Source organism: Podarcis bocagei (genome assembly GCF_964188305.1).
Source record: "Podarcis bocagei genome assembly, chromosome: 4".
Classification (NCBI taxonomy): Eukaryota; Metazoa; Chordata; class Lepidosauria; order Squamata; family Lacertidae; genus Podarcis; species Podarcis bocagei.
In genome coordinates, this window is record NC_138128.1 from 101,001,159 (window position 1) to 101,025,251 (window position 24,093).

General features: G+C 42.7%; 1 protein-coding gene across 3 annotated transcripts in view; it reads left to right on the forward strand.

Moving 5' to 3' along the window:
* The first annotated feature begins 3,036 nt into the window (after window positions 1-3,036).
* Window positions 3,037-24,093, forward strand: part of LOC308585415 (uncharacterized protein) — a 212,077-nt gene continuing 191,020 nt past the window's right edge. For 2 of the 3 annotated variants that reach the window (XR_014007368.1, XR_014007369.1), the window contains exons 1-2: window positions 3,037-3,260; window positions 23,065-23,128. Coding sequence is in view for 1 of the 3 variants with exons in the window: in XM_081191080.1 (XP_081047206.1) it covers window positions 7,541-7,590; window positions 23,065-23,128 (114 nt within the window). In the remaining 2 variants the exon portion in view is untranslated. Of the gene's footprint in view, window positions 3,261-7,487; window positions 7,591-23,064; window positions 23,129-24,093 lie in introns of those variants that run through there. The other variant, XM_081191080.1, reaches the window with a different exon arrangement.

Consider the following 24,093-nt stretch of genomic DNA (forward strand, 5'->3'; position numbering starts at 1 on the left):
CTAGGGGTCAGCAGCTGAATGTCTCTGGGCCAAGTCCCTCTCCCTCAGGGATGCCAACTGCCCAGCAGTTGCTGGTAAAGAGGAAAAAGTGACATCCATAGTCACAGAAAGTCCTGGGTGGGCCAAATGTGTTCATGTGTTAGCCTGGTCACTCCCCAAAGTGGGGCTTCAGGAAAACTAGATGTTGAGAAGGGATGTATCTTCTATACACCATGCTAGACCTCAGTGTAATGGCTGAATCCATGTCCTGGGATTCTTCTGCTCTGTCTTGGTCTTATGCAGGGGTCAGCAAAGTTTTTGTGGCTTGGGCCGGTTCACGGCCCCGCAGATGCCGCGAGTGCGCGTGTGTGCTTGTGCAAATGCTATTTCCGGTGCAGAGGAGGTGTGCACAGCTTCTCATTGGATGCAGGAGCTTCCTGCATCCAATGGGAAGCCGGCCAGCGTCGTGGAAGGGGGTCCCCACTCTGCTCCGCGCCGGTTTAGTGCGGTGCATGGGACCCGACTGACCGTGTGGCAGAGGGGTCCACAGGCCGGTTAAATGACCCCCATGGGCCGCTTGTGGCCCATGGGCCTTAGGTTGCCAACCCCTGCTCTTGAGCTCTTGAGCAAGACCCCATATCATTGTCAGGGGAGGGGGAGACAGACAAGGGTGAAGAATAGAGCTGTCTTCCAGACCAGTGCCGACTTTTTTCCAGTTGAAAGGAAAACATCAAGATGTTCGTTTCAATATAACATTAACTCCCTCCCACCCACCCCCCTTTGAGAGGGGTATTCCAGGCTCATTGGCAAGTGACTAGAAGGAAGAATTTATAGTGTTGGCCTAGGAGATTTGTTGCTTGTTGTTTTTGTTTATCCACCTGTTTTCTGACTCCTTGAATAACTTTTCTCTCTGTCTCTCTCTCCCCGAAAAAGACAGGCGTGCAGTTACTGAAACAAGTCGGCACTGTCGAGCATCTGAGACCCCCTCTTTGTTTGACTGCTTGTGCGTTAGGTGGGTTTAGTGGCCAGATGCACTGAAGTTTGCAACAGACAGTCCTTAGACCATCTGCGCATTGTTTGGGTGGGTGGGGGGAGTGGACGAGTGGGGGGCGTGAAAGAAAGGCTGTTTGTGCAAGTCGTGGGAAATCTAGTGGCTGGCCTTGCCAGCATGCTCTATGAATTGAACTAATTGAAGATTAGGCTCGAGAGCTGGCCATAGCTGAGGGAGAGGATAATCCTTCATCAGTCCCAGTCGAAGGCCAGTAATTGGAGCTTATTGCAGGGCGGAGTTCCCCTCCAGTGCTGAAGAAACTGAGAAGCTTTTGCTGTTTAACTATGAATTCTCAACAGAAATTGAGGTTATGGGCTCTGTGCATGTGGAAGAATTTAAAGCAAGGGCGGAGGGGGGGGACCTGCAAGAGGGGAGAAGTGGGTGGGAAGCGTAATGCAATTTTGATAGTCTAGGCTCAACTTTCAGAAAACAAAAGAAATGAAGGCTTCTTTTGTTGCCCAAACCAACATTTTAGCATACATAATGAGCCCTTGGGTTGTATGTAATTAACCCTTAAACCTGTCTCCAGGAATTTGTGTGTTTTAAAAAAGCTGCCTTATCTTAAAATAGGAGGCATTACCCCACAATCAACACAGGTAGGGAGACTTTAAAGGGATGCTAATCTGCTGTTGCTACATTTTCTCTGCCTTTAATTTATACTGCATGTGATGTTCTTATTACTGGTATTCACACAAGTGGTTGTTTCAGTTCAGGACAGAACAAGATCCTTTGCTGGGACTCCATTTATATTGAGCCAGTACTTCTATCACAGAATCAAGCTGTGGCATCAATTTAGTTGCTATTACCAGTGCTTTTTTTCTGGGGGGACGCAGGGGGGATGCATACCCCTATACATTTTATGAATCCAAGTTTGGCCTCATTGAGGGACATTATTTCAATATGAGTAGGAAAATGAGGGTACGCCTAAACTTTTTTAAAAGAAAAAACACACTGGCTATTACAGATGTGCTTTTAAAAAAAAGCTTTATAAGGGGGACGGTGACTCTGTAACTCTCCAGATGTTGTTCAGTATCAATTCCCAACAGCACAGCCATCATAACCAATGGTCAGGGATGACAGGAGGTGAAGTTCAGCAACAAGTGGAAGCTTACAGGTTCTCTATTATTTTATAAGTAAACCTTCTAAAAATAATAATGTATGGGGAACTTAAGATTTGAGGTTACACTTTTCCCAGTATTTAGAATTCAAACATTTTTTAAACAAAAATATTCCAGCAACTGTTTGATGGCCAAAACAAAAACATAAGAAGATAATATGAGCTTATGATATCTCAGAAGATGCTTTCAAACATCAGTGGAGCAATGCAATGGATGTGCAAAGTCATGATTGGAAAACACTACTGTGACTTTCAGAGGATTTTTCATTATGCTGAAATGCTTATATGTAATGGTTTTATTTTGATTTCATTTTACTGGCATTGCAGGGTTTGTTGTATTTGTATTCTGTTTTTACATGTTATGCTGGAAACCACACAGTGATGACCATGTAATGAAGGGAAGTCAACAGATCTGTTTAATAAATAAAATAAAAACTACCCAATAGAACAACAGAATAGCACATTTTTTTAAGGCCCTCTGAAAGAACCATTCTAGGTGGAGGCCGGGGGAGGGGGGGCAGCGGGATTGTGGAAGAGGCAGCGTCTCAATACTGCTGTTAATGCATCTTCCCCCACGTCAACCTAGCAGCGCAAGTTGCGAAGGGCCAGATAACTTGCTCAGTTTCAAGAGCTGAGAAAAGCAAGGTTTCCTTCTCCTCCTGGGATTGTTGATTAAGGTTAGAGCACTGTCAGTCTCCCAGCTGGAGAGACCTTCCTAATTTAGCAAAGGGAGCACACTTTGAGACACTGTCACCACTGCCAGGCAAGGAATGTCCAAAGTGAGGAATTAACTCTTTTTTTGGTCAAAAGTACACTTACAGGTTAGGAAAAGGCATGTCCGTCCGTGAGTCCTAAGCCTCTCAGCTACTCCTAGGTTTGCACCCAATGAGGCAGCTGCAGCAACAGAGAGGCCTGCCCCAGCCACAACTTATGTCCCTTCCCCACCTGAGCTGCGTGCAAAGACTCCATCTGTGTGTCCCCTCTTTCTGTTCCTCCCACCCCAATCCTCTCCTGGAGGAGTAAGTGATGCTCCTTTCAAAGATGAATCCTATGTTTATTATGTGTTATCTTCCACTTCACATTAGAAATGAAGGCCTGTTGAAGAAAGGCAAGGTAAGACTATTAAATGAATAAACCAACTAGCCAGTAACTATTTTCAACTGCATCAGGCTTGCCTGCCCCCCCCCCATGAGTGAAAGGTTTATTTCCTTAGTCAGCAACTAGAGTTCCTTGAGATGGGACTGAGTGTAAAGAGCCAGTGACAAGCATTTAGAAAACAGAGAGAAGACTTTTCTGCTTCGACTGGACCACTTCACCACAGCAAGAGATTCAGAGTTTCGTCTTCAGTCCACCAAAGGGCATATATTGATTCTATATGTTGCATTGACAGCCAACGGCTTTTTGTGGAATTATAAATAGGAATAGGCAAATATTGTTTTGACTAATTTCAAATCCACTTCAAATTTAATAGGTTTGAGATCTGAACAGGTTTTGAGGTTTGTTCTGTGTTGGGAACTGGGACTTTGCCAAAGTGTATCTGTACATTTAACTTGAACTTTCCAAGCCAAGTACATATTGGTTTCTCATTATAGGTCATTTACATTTCTTTATGTTTCCCGTTGCCTTGTGTTCCAGCTGCTTCATTGGCAGCAAATTTTGGAATAAATATGTCATTAATTTCCTGTAGGACTATGTTATGTAGCTCTTTCTATGTGATCATATGGGGGGAAATGGTAGCGAATAGCATAGTGAGTGGTTGGGAACTCTTTGATAGTTGAAATTAAGCATGTGAAGAGCCTAGTTGGGAAGACCCACATAATTTGTTTGTTTAAATCTGTATACCACTCTTCATTCAGAGATCACAACATAAAAATACAAAATTAGAACACAATATAAGAAAACAAAACTAAGCCAATAACCCCCTTCCCACAAACACATTTAAAAGATTGTTTAATCAGCCAAAGGCCTGGCTATAGAGAAACATTTTCACCTGATGCCTAAAAATATGTAAAGAAGCTGCCAGGAAGGCCTCCCTGGGGAGAGCACCCCCCAAAAGGGAAGCCACAGTGGAAGAGGCTCATTCTTGTGTCCAGGGGTGCCATGGGGGGCGGGCAGAGAGGCCAGTTAATGAGGAAGCAAGACTGTGGAATTGGCACAGACAGTAACACATTGATCCACCATCTGTCTTTCATATGAACTATTCCAGAGATGATTCTGAGGCCCTCATAAATGTTCCCTCACCAATGTAGGTCTGGTTGGTGGGGAGGAGGGAATACTTTTTTTGGCTGTGATTTTTGCTTTTAAAATGAGGGTTTCCCACACCACAAATCAACTGAACACCTCATTGCAGAAGAATACATAGAATATGAAGTGGCATAGATTAAGAAGGAAAGTTTTACATTTCTACATCCCTCAGGATCCTGTCATGCTAAAGCAGGGCTAAGTAAAGCAGGGCTAAGATTACACAAAATTATTATGGAATGTTTCTCTGCTAACTTTTCTCCAACATTTCTGACTCTTGATTTTTTTATTAGCATCAGAAATATTTTCTGTATTAGGACCAGCTAACGTTTCAATGCAGTATGTGAACTTTTGAGTTACACAGAACTCTTCCTCGGGCTTTAAAAAGGGGGGTGGGAGATAGAGGGTGTTTATGCTGCATGGCCTTAAGCTCATCTGCAGTTTTTTCCTCTCTTCATGCAAATGGAGGAAGCTGCACCTGAACTGTAAAGGCTGCACCTTGAGTAAAGGCTTTTGGGCTAGGCAGAGGCATGCTGGGACAGAGGCACAGGTGAGACTATCACTTTGGAAAAAGAAAAGGAGAACAAGCTGTCTAACTGATACTTCCATAGGTGTTCATAAATCCTTACCCACCAAGTTAAGCATAGTTCACTGGGCATGTGTTTTGGCCTGGTATTATATTGGCAACACCCCTCTTTTCACACTGCTGGGTAGGCAGGTGGCCAAATGTATCAAGTACATACCCTCCAACATTTATCTGATGAAAATAGGGGGGTCCCATTCCATAATGATAATTTTACTATTTATATCACACACATCTTACTGGGTTGCCCCAGCCACTCTGGGTAGCTTCCAACATACAAAAAAAAAACATAATAAAACATTAGACATCTTAAAAAACCTTCCCTATACAGTGGTACCTCGAGTTACAAACGCCTCAGGTTACAAATGCTTCACGTTACAAACTCCGCTAACCTGGAAGAGTTACCTTGAGTTGAGAACTTTGCCCCAGGATGAGAACGGAAATTGTGTGCCAGTAGCGCAGCGGCAGAAAGAGGCCCCATTAGCGAAAGGATGCCTCTAGTTAAGAACAGTTTCAGGTTAAGAACGGACTTCTGGAACTAATTAAGTTCATAACTAGAGGTACGACTGTACAGGATTGCCTTCAGACACCTGGCGGGTTGGGATGCTGGACACGATGGGCCGTTGGACTGATCCAGCAAGCTATTCTTACCTTCTTAGTTTCTTACTCCCCTCAGAGCTACAATTCCCAGCAGCCCTTGAAAAACGACAGTGCCCAATAAGCCATGCGTTCCCCAGCAACTGGTGTCTCTGATCTTGCAGACTGCGTGTTGCCACCATGACAGGCAGCTGCTGACAGCACTCACAGGTGTAAACATGCAGACAGTCTCCTCTGCAGGCTCCTCACACATTAAGAGCAACATCACTATGAAAACATTAAATACTTAAAAATATCACTTCCTTACATGTAATAAATTAGCATATCAGAGATTTTTTTATGTGTGAGGCATTCAAAGATATATACCCACAGTCCCAAATTATACCACCTCATTCTGCAAGACCTGTACAATGGATTGACCTACTTATTATTTTAAAATGCTTTTATTTGCCCTTAAAAATAAAAAAAGAATCTAGTAAAAGTGCATTTAAATAGAACTATTAAAGTTTTCAAGGTTCTTCACATTCATTATTATCATCATTACTTTTCTGTAATCCTTACAAGGTAGTTTTGTTGGCTCTGTATTATTAAATGAGTGGTTGAGGTTGAGAGACAATGGCTTCACTAAATCTAGAGAGTTTTCGGGTGAAGTAAGATATGATTGTTATGCTCCTCTCCTGATATTTTACAGCAAAACAGTTTGCCAGCCCTGATAAACAAAAATGCTCAGAACGTGCAGTTTCACGGGATCACTAAAATGTGACAAATAAAATTGTGTCTGCTACATACAATGGTTAATTTATTCACTTCCTTGTTAAAAAAGGAAAGGAAAGGAAAGCAGCTTTGGGAGAAGCAGTAAGAAGCAGAGAGGAAGTGGTATTTAACTCTTGGAATGGGAAAGTCTGCAGTTCCTCCACGGTTTCCCCACCTCACCCATTTTCAAACGTGAGGAAAGCAGAGGGAGGGAGGTATTTTGGAGCAGAGAAGAGGCAGTGGGGAATGGTTTTGCTACAACTTTCCTCCTCGCTGTTTCACACGGTCCCCACAGTAAGCTTTTTTTGTGTGGGAAAAGACAGAGAAAAAGTGCCACTGATTGCGAGTTTCACACATTACATGCATACATGTAAAGCCTGGTTTAGCTTAGAAGCAGGGTTTGAGTTTACAAAATCGTAAACTGCATGGAAAGAAAGCATCAAACACCACTTGTCACCTTCTCACATAACAGCAGGGCCAAATTCACCCACTTGCCAAGTTGATTGGCAGTTAGAAGGAAGTGCTTCTCTACACAAACAGGAGATGATGACTGCCATCTTTGTGTCCTGCGAGTAGAGATGGGGAAGAAATTTGATTCTGCTTGTATTTTAATAAGAAACTACCTCATTCACACTTCTTGAATCAAAACGTGAACTGAAACCCAGCTGTCCTTCAATATTTGCACTTCTCCAAACTTTGCAGTGCTATTCTCCAACCACTCTTTACAAAAATGTGTATGTTGGGGAAAAGGGTGAATATGAAGGCATATATTTATGAAAAAGCATACAAAAATGCTGTATATTGTGGGGTTATTTTGGCAGTAATGTGTACATTAGTCAAAACTGCATACAAAAATGTGTTCATTAGGAGAAATTAACACAAAAATGGTGATGAATTCTCTTGGGGATTTTTGCAGATTGTTGGGAAAATGTGGAGAAATAAACTCACATTTGCAAAAAAAAGAGAAAATACCAAGAGAACCTGAAGCTGGCACATTTGTACAACGCTACATGGTCGGGGCCCCTGGGAAGCTGACCTGACTAGCTGTGGCTGGAAACAGAATCCTGGACCACAACAATATTCCCCCACCTGTTGCCCTCCAGATACTCTGGAGTACAGCTCTCATCAGCATCAATCAGCATGCCTGTGCTGGATGGCCTGACGGGAATTACAGACAGTGGCCATTTTATGTGTGTCTCGTTGACTTACGACCACACGCATGCTCATTGCCACGGACCTGGAAGTGGCCAGAAAAGGGGGCATAACGAGGTAGGGTGGGGGTGGGAGGGGCTTATGCATGCAGGGGAGCATGGGGGGGGCAGGAATGCAACACCTGGCTAGGGATGACTAGACTAGATGGATCTTGGTAGAATCTACAAAGCTCTTCTTCTGTTCTTAAAGCATTCACAGTCCCTGCATTTTATTTTGCATTATTGCCAGGTCCCTAAATGCCAGTATAAACAGTTACCCTGTATAGAGAAATAAACCAGTATATTTCACTCTGGTTAAGCTGAAAAAGTTAGATAGCTAAACACTGTTTATTTAATCTCCACACTGTGCTGAGTTAGAAATATGGGGATAATTATTGCATTCAAAAGTTAGCGCTCTCTGCTTCAAAAGAAAAAAATGAAAGAACATATGGATTTCTTTAAAACATCTCTTTGAAATGGTTTAACTTCACTGGGCTAATTTACAAGCAGTTTTAACATATGAAGAGTTCATTTCAGGACATAAGTTTTCCTGTGTGTGTGTGTGTTTTAAAATGTCTTCCTGTGTAAATCATTGGGGGGGGGGGAGAATTAGGCTCTAGACTCTGATGCTGTTGTATTTTGGCATTCTGCCTCTTGACTGTTTTATTGTCTACTTTGGCTGGACTCAAAGTTCCAGTTAGAGTTGCCTGCCAAAAAGAAAGGGGGAAAATGTTAGGTCCTTTAAGGATACTGAAAAATAAAGCCAGTTTTTAAATCTGCCACGTCCTGTAGGCAAATAAAAACCAAATCTCTATGGAGCTCAGGCGTTCTTTCCTGTTCTCCTTTTTGGATTCCAAGTAGGAATGAAACCGTTTTCCTTTGCATCAAGGAAAAGGGTTCAAGGGCCTCACAGCTCTCTTACCAGGCATGCCGCCCCCTCCCTTCCCCTCGTTCAGTCAAGTCAAGGTCCAGATTTACAGCCTCCAGTGGGAAAATTATTCCTCAGTTCAGGTTTTTGCACATTTTAAACAAGACAAACAATGTAAAATCTATATATCACTCTTGCACATCTGAGCTGTTCAGTGTGGTTTTGCTCTCAGGCTGCTGCCATGTAGGACGTTAAACCTATAAATGCTTCAGGGTTTTTAAGAATTATGAGTACAATCCTGCCAACAGTTAAGCACTTTGAAAGCCCACTGATTTCAGCTGAAATTTCTCCTCACTGAAATCACTGGGGCTTAAAAACTGTCACCTTTGCTTCTTTGTTATGTTTGTTTGATTATGACCTTTCTTTTATTACACTTTTGTAAGGAAGGAGGTGAAATGAACAAAGTCCCAAAACATAGGGTCAGGGGTACTCAAGGGTACGCAGTACCAGCACCTCATTTGTTCAATATATATGATTTCCTTGGTTTACAAAAGTACATGCCTTGTCTCTTTTTTCAGGTTGTAGTCCTTCTTACAAATCAGTTACATTTGCTGTGAGACATTAGTGTTGAGTACAGTACAGTGGTGCCCCGCAAGACGAAATTAATTCGTTCCGCAAGTTTTGTCGTCTAGCGAATTTTTCGTCTTGCGAATCACGAAATCCCATAGGAATGCATTGAAAATCAATTAATGCGTTCCTATGGTCAAAAAAAGTCCAAACAAAGCCAAATTTGGTACAACAACAGTTTATTAACTGCTCTTTAAAGTCACACATACTGTAAAGAGCAGTTCAAAAATTGAAGGGAAAATAAATTAACTTTATAAACAAAACATGTCTTTGTTTTTAGACAAAGGAAACAAAGTCGTGAGACGTTTTCGTCTTGCGAAGCAAGCCCATAGGGAAATTCGTCTTGCGAGGCAAATCGAAAACGGAAAAACCTTTCGTCTAGCGAGTTTTTTGTCTTGCGAGGCATTCGTCTTGCGAGGTACCACTGTATAAGGTTGGGGAAGTCGAGTGGGGAGGGGGAGGCTTATATTCTTTTGTATGGTGTCCGTGTGGGGTTTTGTGTCAGCGTCAACTGGGTAAGTTCTCTTTCTATTTGTTTATTACATTTCCTTGGTAGTGAGAGGTATTGGGGGCCAGGGTGTGGGTGCTTGTCTGTGGTTGTCTGCAGTGGGGTTTGCATTTACGAGCGGGGGTGGGGGTGGTCCTTGTTAGGTCAGGTAAGCCAGATTGATTCGTATGCTGTTGATGGATTTTTGTCATTGTCCTGTTGGGCTGTGTATGTGATAAAGGGAAGCCATACCCTTCTTCTATTTGTTCCCATGTCAGTTTCAGTTTATTGGTTAGTTTTTTCTAATAAGGCTGTTTCCCACACAATTTGATACCATTGGTTCATGTTTACTCCTGACAGGTCTCTCCAGTGTCTGACTATGAGGTTTCTGGCTGCTGAGAGTAGGTGGGTTATAAACTCTCTATACTGTGAGCGGTGATTATGATCTTGGAAGATGTTCAGTAGGGTCACTTCTGGGTGAGTTCTAATACCTGTTTAGTTATTTTGCATATCTCTTGTAGTACTGCTGTCCAGAAGAGTTGGATTTTAGGGCATTCCTACCACATGTGGAGGGATGTGCCTGTGGAGGTGCAGCCTCTCCTTGGTGAGGTTCCTGGGCATATCAGTGCCAGTGTCTATGGTGTTAAGTACCACCTGTAGGTGAGCTTCAGAGTCAGTTCCCTTCTTTTGGCTGATATGGACTTAAAGGGAGGTTTAGACCACATTCTAGTCCATTTGGTGGGGTTAATTTCATAGCCAATGTCATGCTCCCATTGTTCTTCGATTGCGTCAAGGGGGGTTGTGGGATTGTGGAGCAGTATTTTGTACATTGTGGATGCCATCCCTTTGCTGTGTCCCTCTGCTGTCAGGAGAAGGTTTTTGAAGGTGGTCCAGGGCCTAGTGGCTGCTGATTTTACCGCTGGATTGTTTAAGAAAGCGTATAGTTGACAGTGTGTTAGCCAAGGTATTTGGGTGTCCCCTAGTTTGTCTTGTATTTCTTGTGCTGGTATGGGTTTGTTGTTTTTGTAGAAGTCTTTTAGGCAGTGCAGGCCTTCGGTTTGCCAGGTGTTTTTCTGGAGGTTTTGTGCTGGGGGTCAGGCCAGGGGGTTAGTGGGGATGGGGAGAGTTTGCCTGCTTTTCACTTCTTGTTCAGTGAACCTGTTCAGTATTGTGGGGATTTTCTTTAGTTTATTTGGAGAAATGGGTGTGCTGTTGTGGAGAGGTTTTCAACGGTGTCTCTCTCCAAGACCCATTGTTTCGTCTCGTTTTCTAGAATATACGGGATTATGTGGTATACTTGGTTGGCGATGTAACATAATTCTATGTTGGGGATTCCCTGTCCTCCTTCTGAGGAGGGGAGGTGCAGGTATTTAGGGCTTATTCTTATTATTTAGGGCTCTTTGTGTGATAAAATAAACGAGTGTAGCCACTTCTGGAGTTGGCTGGGGGAATCCAGATTGGGAGGATTTGGAATCAATAGGTTAGCTTTGAGAGAGTGATCATTTTGATCATGGCTATTTTGTCTGAGAAGATGAAGTTGGCACTGTTCCATTTCCTCAAGTAACTGTTGATTTGTTGCCACAGGGGCTTGTAATTGTGGAGGTATAATTTGAGGTTTCTGGTTATTTGAACCCCTAGGTACCTGAATTTGGTGCGGCAAAGTTTTATCTTTGTGATGTTGGTGAATTCCTTTTGGGTATGCGGGTGTGTGTGTGTGTGTTAAAGCACATAGCCTCAGTTTTTGCAAAGTTTACTTGCAGGCCCGACACCATTGCGGATGTGTTGAGTTGCTGTGTTTATGGGGTCTGGTGTCATGACCATCAGGTTGACCTGCAACCCTAGTTTATAGGTTTTACCTTTTATTTCCACACCCTTGATATCTGGGGCTGCTCAGAGTTAGATTGCAAGGGGTTCCAGGGCCAGGATGAATAGGAAGGGAGACAGTGGGCATCCTTGTCTTGTGCCTCTTGGGATTGCTATGGTATTGGAGTCCATATTGCTAATTCTGCATTTTGCTGAGGCTTGGGAGTAAATTTGTAGGAAGTTGGGCCCAAATTTCATGTTAGTTAATACTGCTAATAGATATTTCAATTCTAAGCAATCAAAGGCTTTAAAGATGTCTAGGGACCTGATCGCCAGTGGGAGTTTGGTTGTTTTGCTGTGTTCTATCAGATTCAGTAGTTTCCTCCTGGGGTCTGTTACGTTGCAACCAGGAACAAAGCCTGGTCAGCCCTGCTAGGAATCTTCTGATTTCCTGTTCAGGTTTAGTATCATTTTAAAAAAAAAAATTGCCCGCTTTTAATTTTTATTTTCTCATTAAAAAATTGCCTTCTCACTATTACTATCATTCATCTTATTTCTATCTTTTATTTTTTAGATTCCAACAGCTAGGTAAACTGGTGCTCAGCTGAGGGAGAGTCCTTTTTGCCCCCCCCCCTTCAACTCCGGAGGCCTTCAGGCCTTGGAGCTTCACTGGGCCGTCGGGGGGGGGTGTGCTCCCGGTCCCAGCAAAGTTGAGGCCAGTGGGAGGGGGGTAGAAGTCCGGCACCTCTATTTTGTTCTTGTTAAAAAGTGTGGCACGTAGCGTAACAACTTCATGGCAAGTACCAGCACCTATTTTTCTTTTTTAAGAAAGAAGCACTGGTGAGTGGAGACACTGCTCTCCTGCCCTGTAGTTTCCCAAGATGGATATTCTGCTATTGCATCCCAAGGCAGGGGACTTTGGGATTTTACCTTCCAGGTTTTCAGTGCAGCAGCCAGAAACCACAGCACCCTCCACCTTGCTGGTTCAAGAGGTCAATTGACCTATTGACCATCCCAATGAAGCTGCAACACTTTTGCAACAGCACAAAAAGAAAAGAAAAAAATGCATCCATTTCACTGTGGAGAACTGGTCCTGCGACAAAGTTAGCATATATTGTGCCCATACAAGGTGACCAACAGAGATAGAACTTCATTGGATGTATGTCTCTCATACATCTTTCTCATTTAGTTATCACATTTATATCCTGTATTTTCCCCAAGGTGGTCAAAGCAGCCTATGTGAGGTGGGGGAGTGGCTGGATGCTATCCTTACAATAGCCCTGAGTGGTCCAGGGGAACTTTGTGGCTGAGTGCACATGAGGTCTCCCTGATCTGCCACACCACATTGGCTCTCATATATTAAAATGACAAATACTGAATAATATTCAGCTAGAACTGAAACAAATATCGTTGCCACAAAATTATCTTCAACATTCTCCTCTTTGAAAATCATGGATAGTAAATCCAATAGGTATAAAAAATATTCGTATACACCTTAGAATATATATATTATTGTATATGTTATAAATACTAACATAGTCCTAGGCTACCAGTCTTGAACTGGCAGGATTTTGGGGAGGAACAGGATTTTGCTGAGAGGTGCAGCTGGGACTGGGTCACCCGGGAGCAGGCTAGGGATGGGGAAGGAGAGGTTGTTGTAGACAATACTCACAGGGTGACAGAGGATGATGAGAGTGCAGGGGGCAGTGCACAGGAAGCCAAGCAGCGGGACCCAGAGCCAGAGAGGCCCCCGTCCCCATGAACATGACAGGTCCTAAGACATAGGGAACAGCGGGCAGAGCACTCCAGGATGCAGAGTCAGGCCAGGGCCTGCAGCCCAGTTCACTAGCTGGCCAGGTGGGGAAGGAGGCATAGACTCCTCAGCTGGGGCAAGCTGGAGCAGGCGAGGGTCACATGCTCATCAAGCCCAGGTGCTGCAGTTAGCAGACACAGTATCAGAAGGCAGCAGAGCTGAGGGGCTGTGTTTGTTAAACCTTGAGGGATCTTGTCTGGGATTCTCCTTAGACCTTCACAGGTTTCTACTTTGAGATTGCCTGCTGAGCTACTTACTGCTTACTTGGACTGACTCTGGACTGCATCTCCTGACTTGGCTTGTGTGGATTGGCATCTGGGACTTGGAACTTCATCTTGGCACACTGTCTGCCAGGTAGGCCAGGGGATAATAATAACCCCCCTTTGAGCTTCAATGGTTCTCATTAAACCCATAGAAGGTGCTATGAGAGGGAACTGATAAGGGGTGATGGATTTCCTGGTCGTCTTGTGCATTTGTAAATAAATCATGGGTGACAAAAATGTCAAATGACTTTGGGAAATGTCTTCTCAAAGTCAAACTCTGGCAAGTGCAGCCTGCAGAACTTCTCAAGGCTTGGGGAAGTGGGGAGCATGTAGCAATATATTTACTTTCACATGTTAGGCCATTGTTCCCCAATCTGGTGCCCTCCAGATGTTTTGGGCTAAAGTGCCAACTGTTCTATCCTAACCATTGACTATGCTGGCCAGAACTGATGGAAATGGTAGTTCAAAACTTCTGAAGGGTGGCCGCTTGGAGAAGGCTGCTTTAGGCACAGAAGGAGAACATTCTGTTAGACACAACAGTGGTCCAAGGGACAGCTCAGCATCCTGGCTACTGCCCTCCCCTCCAAGTTGTAGGTCAACCTGTGTGGAGTGAGATATTGGGCAGGGGTTGCAATCTGGAATTAAGAGGGTCAGGATTTCTGCTGGCAGAAATTTCTTCCACTTTTATCATGCCATGTAAGTTCTGTATAGTTCTTGAGACTTTGATCTGTTAACATGCTGAGGCTTCCCTGAAGAATGATTCACCTCTTAGCCTTGTGGTTCTCCTTCTGTGATTTCAGCCAACAATTGGAAAGAAGTCTTCAGTGCCTTCTTAAACTTCCTGCGACATTCCCCTTTGCTCTTCCGGGTTAATCCGGTGATTAGGAGGGGATTTAGGCCTACTTTGGGCTAGGAGTCCTCCCGGCTTGGACTGCATGCCCTGACAGTGCTCCTGCCTTTAGGAGGCTACTGCTCCGTCTTCTGTTTCTTCCCTCAGAGTCTAACGTATATATCAAATTTGCAGTCAAACCAAATCATGTTTTGGCAGATAGGCACATGAAGGGGCTGAGGCCCGTAGGGATCACTTCCCTATTGTGGCCTGAGGGCGTAGCTATATATCTGCTCCTCCCTGCCTGGGCACACCCCCACCCCCGCTCTTCTCCATCATACCTACGGCTACAACATTAGAACAACTGCAAATAGGAGCTCAAGCTCAGACTCCATTTTTAAGCCAGACCTTAGTACTGTATGTCTTAGAAACTCAATTAGCATTTTAAGCCTGCCTGCACAAATCTGCTGAATCTGCTATTCTTTAAGATGTATACTGAGTGAGTAAATTTTTTTCTACCTTTTACAAGACTTGTTTCTGTGTGGTTATTATTTTAAGGGAGAAAAAAGGAGATAATACCAGGAAGATCCAGTTCACCTCAAAGCATTCTGGATTATTAATACCGAAAGGCTAAAACTAGCCTGTCTAATCCATCTGACTGGGTTGCCCCAGCCACTTTGATGAAGAAAGGATAATAAGGCAGGATGGATTCATTGAAGTATCAGGAAATCCTAGGAGGAAACATCATGCTGTCTGTGAGGAAGCTGAAGCTTGGGTATCATTGGACCTTCCAACAGGACAATGATCCCAAGCACCACTCAAATTCCACCAAGGCTTGGTTACAGAAGAAGTCTTGGAAGGTTCTACAGTGGCCATCACAGTCATCTGAACTGAACCCCAATGTCTGGTGAGATTTGAAGAAGGCAAATGCAAGAATATTATTGAACTGGAGGCCATTGCTCATGAGGAATGGGCTAAGATTGCTCAGGAACGCTGCCGCAAGCTGCTGTCTAGCTATGCATCTGGTTTGCAGCAGGTCATAGCAGCAAAAGGCTGCTCTACTAAGTACTAAAGATGCTTGCCATGAAGGGGTTGAATAATAGTGAGACTGGAGAAGCCAGTGTAAGTTGCAATTTCAGCTGAATTTGAACCTGAAGCATCCATTGTGTTGAGCTATTTCATTTTTTAAAATAATAATTTTTATTAAGTTTTCCATTTTAACAATCCAATCAAATCACATTAAATATTCCAAATTATACAAATATATATATCATGAAGTCCAAATATTTTGCCAAATTATAAATTTTTTGTTGGGGGTTCCCATGCTTCAAGTTCAGTGGGGTCCAATCATCTCATATTTCTACTGCTTTGAGTGTCCACTAGTCCCATCTTTAAATCTTCTTGTTATTATCCTTCTTCTTTCATAGCCTCTGAGTTGTTTCCACAGGTGAGCTGAAATGAACAATATTATGCTTCTGTGTGAACTTTGTATGACTCTCCCCCCCTTTTTTGCAGCTGATAAGTCTTTTATTTGCAATATGTCCTCACACGCTGGTATTTATGCCGAATCCATCCAAAAGTCCTTCTCGGGTGGCAGACGCCATCTTTCCTCAGTTCCGATGAAATAGAATCTAGGTGTTTGCTCATTAATTTTCTCAGACAGGTTGCACCAAACATTAGTCTTTCCAGAGGAGGATTGCCAAATCGAACTTGAGATACCGATATAATAACAAAGTAAGGGCTCGCCTCCCCCATGACTATTAATCTCTGCAACACAGTCTGTCTCATAATGGCAGATCCCGATTACAAGAGAGTCTTTTATCTTCTTCCAAATATTTCGAAAAACAAAGGCTTTAGATAATATTATTATTTCCACACAGTTTATATTTTCCAATCTCACTTGCTATAGGTAATATAGACGGTTCTTCTGGGGCGGGGGGGTTGTTAGGTAGTATCGTAGTAGAAAAAGAAAAAGTTTTATCCCCCCTCCTTTCCATTCCATTTCAACATACTGGCTTAGATGTTATTCTTTGATGTTATCTTTCCTCCAATCCGTCACTCTTAGCATCTCAGTGGCTGGCTTAATTAGCAGATAAAATACCCTTTATTTGCTCGAAGCATGTCCATAAATCTAATATCCAATCTTTTATCTTAAGAAATGGAACTTGGAGCGCTCACAGAGACAGCGTCCAGGAGATCCAAGCTCCCTCGAGGGCTTTCCATCCAGTGCCCCCACCCCCTCCTTCTTTTCGACTCGGGGGTGGTTTGTGGGCAGCCGCGAATGAGACTGCATCTTCCCTTCTACCGGGAAGAAACCTGGGAGGCTGATTACTCCCATCTCAGCCTCTTAATTACCTCATGTGAGCTGGAGAGATGGTATTGTCGGCCATCTTCCGTGGTGCCCCTAGCGGAGCCCCCGTGTTGAGCTATTTCAATCGCTTTTGTTTGATTGCTCATTGCAGACAGCTGAAATTTTGATAATAAACACAATTTACAGTGGGGGTTGAATCATTTTGATTGCAACTGTATATACTGTCCTAGTATCCATGAGCATGATGACCAGCCTAAAAATATTTTTAAAATAAAATAAGGAAAAATATGTGAAGAATTGGCTATTATTTATTAAATGTCTTTACCACCCTTCATCCGAGGATCACAGGGCAGGTTACAATATATATATACTTCCTTTTGTAATTTCTGAAGCTATGGCCAATAAACTTAATTGGGTACACTTGGATTCTAGTATTCTAGGGAGGAATAAACATTTATTTTTATCAGAAGTTTTCATACTAATTGTAATTGTATATAATATGTTCCAGCATGTTCTTCCTTGGAGTGCCCTCTCATACCCTCCAACATTTTTCAGATGAAAATAAGGGCATTCTATTCTACACCAGAAAGATTTTCTTGCTGCACACATAGACGTCATATACACATATGCACCTGTCACCTTGAGCCAGTTGCAACCTCTCCACCGAACCTTACCTCACAGGATTGTTGTAAAGAGAAAATGTGTGAGGGAAGGGATTGTGTACAACACCTTCCACAGATAAATGGAATGAAATAAATTTTCAGAGGTAAGCTGGCTTGAGTCCCTGTCAGGGAAAAAGCGAGGTAACAATAATAACAACAATAAAAAATAGAAATTGTCAGAATGATCAGAAACACACCAGAGAGTAAATCCTACTGCACTCAGTGGGATTTACTTCTGAGTAAAAATGCTTAGGATTGCAGTATAAGGCTGCCCAGTCTTTACCCAGTTACCTGGGAGTAAGTTCCACTGAATACCGTAGGGCTTCTGAGCAGAGATGTAAAGGCTTGCTGTATGAGGCTCCATTTGCAATACGCTTCGCATATTTCTTAAGAAATGGCTGGCTGCTGAAGCATTGCAATTGAAGAGTTTAAAGTGAATTGATGACATTTTCCTTCAGAAGTATAGGGAGGGCTTCATATGCCAGCTTCACCATTTCCTTCATTTGAGGCAAGGATTTTATTTTCGGTTTAAACAGGACTCTGTTTTTGTACCTACACACACACACACACACACACACACCACTTTCAATTGTTTGCTGTGATGGGGAGGGGAGGAAAAAGGAAAACTGGGACATTATGGGATCAATCAGAAACTGGGGTGGCTTCAGCAATTCTGAGACTGTCCTTGGAAAATTGGGACATTTGGAAGATCTGCACTCTGAAGTGGGACGCACAGTGGTAGATCCACTTCTGCTTCCAAAATTCTTGCTGGTCAGGGCAGGATCTGTGGGGGGAGGGGCAGAGTTCTTCTCTTTGCCTGTGTCCCCACCCCCCACCCCCCTTGCCAGAGTCTGCAGGTGTAAGTAGTAGATAGGTAGCCGTGTTGGTCTGCCATAGTCAAAATAAAAAAATTCCTTCCAGTAGCACCTTAAAGACCAACTAAGTTAGTTCTTGGTATGAGCTTTCGTGTGCATGAAGAAGTGTGCATGCACACGAAAGCTCATACCAAGAACTAACTTAGTTGGTCTTTAAGGTGCTACTGGAAGGAATTTTTTTTATTTTGCAGGTGTAAGGTTAGCTACTTCCACAAGCAGCAGCTTTCTGCCTGTGAAGTGATCCACTTGACTGCTGGCACAGTTCTCTGCCAGAGGAGGTGCAGCAGTTTTCCTTCTGAACCTTCTCCAGCCTGTGGATCTGGGGCCTAGAATTCCATTGCTTGCAATACGATACGATAATCTTTATTGTCATTGTCCCATGCAGAACAACGAAATTGAAAGTCATTCAGATACCAACAAGCCAGCTATCCCAGCTATCCCAGCCAGGTTAACCCCCTAAAAACTCTGATACCCCATAATTAAATACAATAGACTCCCACAGAGACTACCTTACACTGCGTTTAAAACCTGCGCTTACAACCTGTGCCTGAATACAAATGCCCCAAATGCTTGGCCTTTCTTCATAGGGAACTGCCCCTCTCCCAGCTCCACAACAGCCCTTTTTGACAGCATTCTAGACCATAGTCAGACCACAGAGTTGCACAGTAGCATTAAGTATTATTTTCAGTCCCTTTTCTTATCATTATTAAGGTTGAAGTTTGTTTGTTTAGTTACTGCATTTTAGACCACTCAAGAGCAGAAGCTTCTTTGGGCAGCTTACAATACATGTTAAACCAAAAACAAATATAATCATAAAGCAAATACAGATTAAAGTCAGCAACTGCACGTAAAGTTATGATAGCAAAAACCGCATCAGCTCTGTAAAATTCCACAGATCTGAATACTTTAATAAATATCTTTAGTCACTAAAAGTTTTTAAAGTTTAAAAAGCCTGGGCCCAGAAGTGGACAGGAAGCCACTGCTGGTGAAAAAGCACTGGTTTCATATATGACCATATTCTGTTGTCTTGTGGCCCTATTCTGGACCAGTTGAAGTGACTGGAGCATTTTCAAAGGCAGGCCCGTGTATGATGCATTGCTGCAATCCAAGTGAGAGGTTATCAGCATGGATAACTAGAGGAAGGCTGGTACAATATACATATCAGTCAAGTACTACAGTCCAATTTCCCTATGTTCTGAGCAGGTTAGGTGAGCGCTTGGATTGTGCCCAGCCCTGCTGGCCTTCAGCTACAGTGACACCAGCATAATTGAGCAGGCATGGACCTCTTTCTGTTCCATCTGCCAAACAGGCAGATTCCCACCGGGTGGCAGCCTGCAAAAAACCCCCAATTGGGTGAGGAGTGGGCAGGTCTCAGCTGGCCCAAGATCGGCTGTATCCTCAGTCAGCCACAATCACTGAGCCAGCTCCAGGTTTAGATTACACAGTATCCTGGTAAAAAAACACATAGAAGCTGCTCATTCTCTCCAGCAACAAGGCTGAGGATGAGTGCCAGTCCTCCAGAACAAAATGAACACCACTTAGCTGGCAAACTGCCCATTAACAGCACCTCCATCTTAATGGGATTGAGTGCCAGTTTATTCATCTTTGACCAGTATGTTACCATGTCCTGAGACCGATTTAAAAACACCATCATCTGGATTTGATAAAAAGGAGAGCTTCAACTGTTCCCTAGGCAGATATTAGTGACATCTTGCAATAGGACGTCCTTCAGCAGCTTCATGTAGATGCACTACCATTGCGCAACCATACAATAGTTTCTGCAAACTGTTCCACTGCCATATTGAGATATTTCCTTAGGTAGCCACCACCAGTTCAAACTCCAACAAGGCAAGTTTGGGATTTTATTCATTGATTCATTTTTACTATTTAATAAAACAAGATTTCTAAGCCATTTACACAAGTTACAATGGTAAAATCACAAACAAAAAGTAAATGCACAATCAAAATATCACAAAAAGCTGATAAAACATTAAAATAGAAATACTGAGCAGTGTTATTTGAAAGTTGAGATGGTCGGGTGTGTTTTTTTGTTTTGTTTTTTATGCCAATACTTGTCACAAATCTAATGGAAATGGCCCAAGCCAGACCCCTGGTGCATTTTTGGCCCCAGTTCATGTCTGCTCTGTGGGTTGTTTTGCCCATTACACAGCAACAAGCCACAACCAGTCAGGGCTTCTGATGAGCACGCACATAGGTGTGCTTGAAAAACACCTAGAAATTATAATATATGAGGAGGCCCTGTTAGAAGTAACTCTCCAAGGCCTTAAGAGGTGTTTCCCCATCCCATAATCTGAGACCCTTTAAGGAGAGATGCCAAGGAATGAACTTGGTGCCTTTTACGGGCACAGAGCCATAACCAGCAGGAAATTTTGGTTAAATGAGAAATATAATATGACATCTAGTTCAGAGATCTGATGATGTGCTATGATGGAGAAAGCACAAGGCATTTTTAAAATTCCTGCACCTGCCTCCCCCCACCCCCCTCATCCCCACCCAACAGTGCAGTGATTTTTAAAATATTAATGGTTCTGGCAATAGCAATTTATCTGCTTATCATATGCTGCCTTCTCTGTGCCATGTTTAAGTAAGTGTAAAAGCCACTTATTTCCAGTAACATTAATTTTTTTAATGGATTCATTTAGGGTCATGTATTTCAGCAAAAATAGATACCTTTATTTCATTTCGCACCCAGCATGTCGACTGTTGTAACATTTGACCAGTTATTAATCAAGGAGCTAAAAGGTTGACTGTTCCAATTGAGATACATTAGCTTGCATTCAATATTAATAGCTTCTGCCAATATTTATTTTGCCCATTATTTAAGTGGCTGGTGTCATTAATACTCCAGTCTTTCACTTGATGTCAGCATTTTGAAGCAAAGCTACTGGGAGTGCAGGGGGCACGAGATGGACTGACCTCCACCTGTGGACCCACCTGAGTGCTTGGGGAATGTATGGAGACTCCTTTGGCACTGCCATTTGTGGGGAGTGCAATCCCCATCGTGGGGGCTATGCGGCCAGCATGGTTTCCTTGAGTGTCCTTGTCCTTTCCTTCATGGTGACCGCAGAACCAAAGTATCCATGAAGGTACTGTCCATGTAGAGCACGGAATCACACTAATGGCTGTTTTGTGTCATGTGGAGATGACTGCACTGGCACAAATAGATTTAGCACGCGCGCGCACACACACACAGCATATTCAGAGGCATGCCCATCTGCTTGCCCATGGTTTGGGACACCAGCTGCATGAATGACTGCGCCCGATCCTCTCTGCAATAGGAGCGTCTGGGTGTGTCAAACATTGGGAATCTTCACTTGTGTTTAACCATGTAGCTTAACCCATGATGTTCTGTCATGATCTTTGTGTTGAAGCCTTTTACAGAAACAGAGTCGAGAGACCTACTCATCTATACAGCCGCAAATAAAATGTTTTCATTGTGTTGTGAAGTGCAATATACAAATGTGAACTATGGCAAATTCAATATATTTTTCAGAACGTTTTAAAAAAAGCATTTTCACAGTGTTTTTTTTGTAAGTGTAGATTCCACCCACGTGCTATGTCCACCAGTGAGAGCCAGAGCAAATACAATATTGTCTTGTTGTATGGATTACTTTGAATTGAATGTTTTTGGAGAGAAATAAGATTTGGACTATTCCTTGAATTTTAAGGCTGACAAGATACTGGAAAGCATCAAATAGATTTCACAGGTTCTTGAATCGAGGAACAGAAAACCTGCAAACCCCTCTTTACAAGAGTCAAAAGCATTCCCACCATAAGCAGCACTTATTTCTACAGTATATGAAAAAAGTGAACTATCGTTTATCTCTAGTCCTTATATTTCTCCCAAAGTCCCATAGAAAGCTTTGTTAGTACTCTTTCGAATGCAACTGTAATATGCCTGGAAGCCTCAGCTAATGCCTCATCGTTTAAAAATCCTTGCAGTTTGAATTGGAAATGAAGAAGCCTAATGCATTTTGCAAACGCTGCTTTTCTGCACTGAGCTGCTGCTGAAGCAGAGCCAAGAGAAGTCATATGTCGACCTCTGTATCCATTCTGCTGTATTTCAAAATATATGAACTGGAACTGTAGGCGTCTCTGATTGGTTGGCCGTGAAAACATAGAATGTGAAGGGGGGAGGCTGCGATCTTCCACATTTGTACTGTATGATAGTTGTGTAATCCAATTTTATGTACTGCAGTAAAGCAGTGCAGAAGATGCTGCCTGCCAGCAGATGGCACCAAAACGGAAAAAGTCGACACAAAGTGAGACTACAGTGGACAAAAGGCTTCAGATTTCTAGCGCTCTTAGTTCCACTAGCCTGTTTTTGATATGCAAGGTAAGTTAGGAGAGGGTTCGGTCTTCCTCAGTGCTGGACTGCGTACATCTGTCACGTATTGTGTAAATTTAAGATTTCTGGTGATGATGACAAGTGGCTAATTTATAGTAATGGTTTCATACCACTGTGTTTTCTTAACAACTTCTAATGTTTTAGATTGTATAATTTGCAGAGCATTATCCATCTCTAAACATACACACAACTTTTGGTAGATACTCAGAGTAAACTGCCCTAAGGTGACCCTCCCCATGGAAATATAAAGTTGAGCCTCTCTAGATTTGAAACATGCTAATAATTTAAGGCTGCATGTTTGCAATTTTAATTTATTCATTCATTTATTTATTTACACTGATACTGAAGCTTCGGTAGTTGCAGATAAGGCCACTGTGAGCAAGTTGGTAAGAACTGTACTGTACTCATGGCAAACAGACAGATTTGTACATTTTGTGACTGAGAAAGGTTGGATTGCACGTTCAGATGTGTGTGTTGCAGGATAGCATATTCTTGCTTTTAAAATCAAACTTTTTCCAGTGAATTTTACATTTTAAAACAAGGTCTGTGGTTGGCTAATTTAAACTGTCACCCATTTCATATTATATTCTGTGCTTAACTGGCAATAATTTCTTCCAAACTAACATTTATTTTCCTTTAAATACAGGATCAAAGCAAGAGAAGTACCAGGTGCCACTTATTATAATTCTTGTCCAGAAATAACACAAAAGGTAAGGAATTGGTTTCATAACTAATCTGTTTTGTGATTTATTTATTTTTAAAAAAACAAAATTTAAAATTAGACTTTGAAAGGCTTTCTGTTTTTGACTAGATAACTGGCACTTTTTCTTAAACTGTTATCTGCTACATAAATTGTATTCCAAATGTGTGGTTAAGTATGTACCAGATATTGCTATGTTTCCTGACGTTCATTGAAGTGTGGAGAATGTGTGTGTGTGTACACACATATTTTAAACCTTATTGAATAGATGCCAGACACTGCTAGCAAAGGAGTAGTGGCTAGTGAATCTTCATCGTCATACTGATTTTGGATCTTTTTGCATATTTCTTTAAAAATGTTCTTTTTCTTGCCCTCTTCACCTCTCCAGCAAATATTTAGACAGTTGTAGTAGCAGCATAACCCCATCCCCCCCCCTCAAAACACCAGCCAGTTTTAATGATGGCCTCCAGAGATCTTTGATTGCAATAGCCCAAGGGTTAGTTCAAATATGTCTTTACTCAATGCAGAGCCTGTTTGTTTTGAGAATTATTGAAGGCAAAACATCTCTCAGTGATCAGAAACAGAATCTTGAATTTGCAGGTGGTGCCTGGAAGATGCAAGGAAGGGAAATTGCGAAGGCCTCGTGTGTCGGTGCGCCAGTGCCTTGAGTGGACATCACACTGGGCAAGTCTTTAGTTAGGCTGAAGATAAGAAGCTGACAGGGCCCTACGCAGCACCAGTCATATGGCACATCCTTCTAAGAGGCAAAATCCTTTCAATCAAGTATTTTCTGGGGTTAACTTGAAACACTGCATATCGATGCCTTGCATGACTGAGAACCTGGCACTTCTAGAGCAAAAGTCGTAGAAGTGAAGCAATTCTGTCGACCTAGTTAATGTAATTCAGGAGGTTCAAATCCGGGCCAAGTTATCTGCATTCCCTACATAGCATCTTGGTCTTTTTTGAATGCCATTA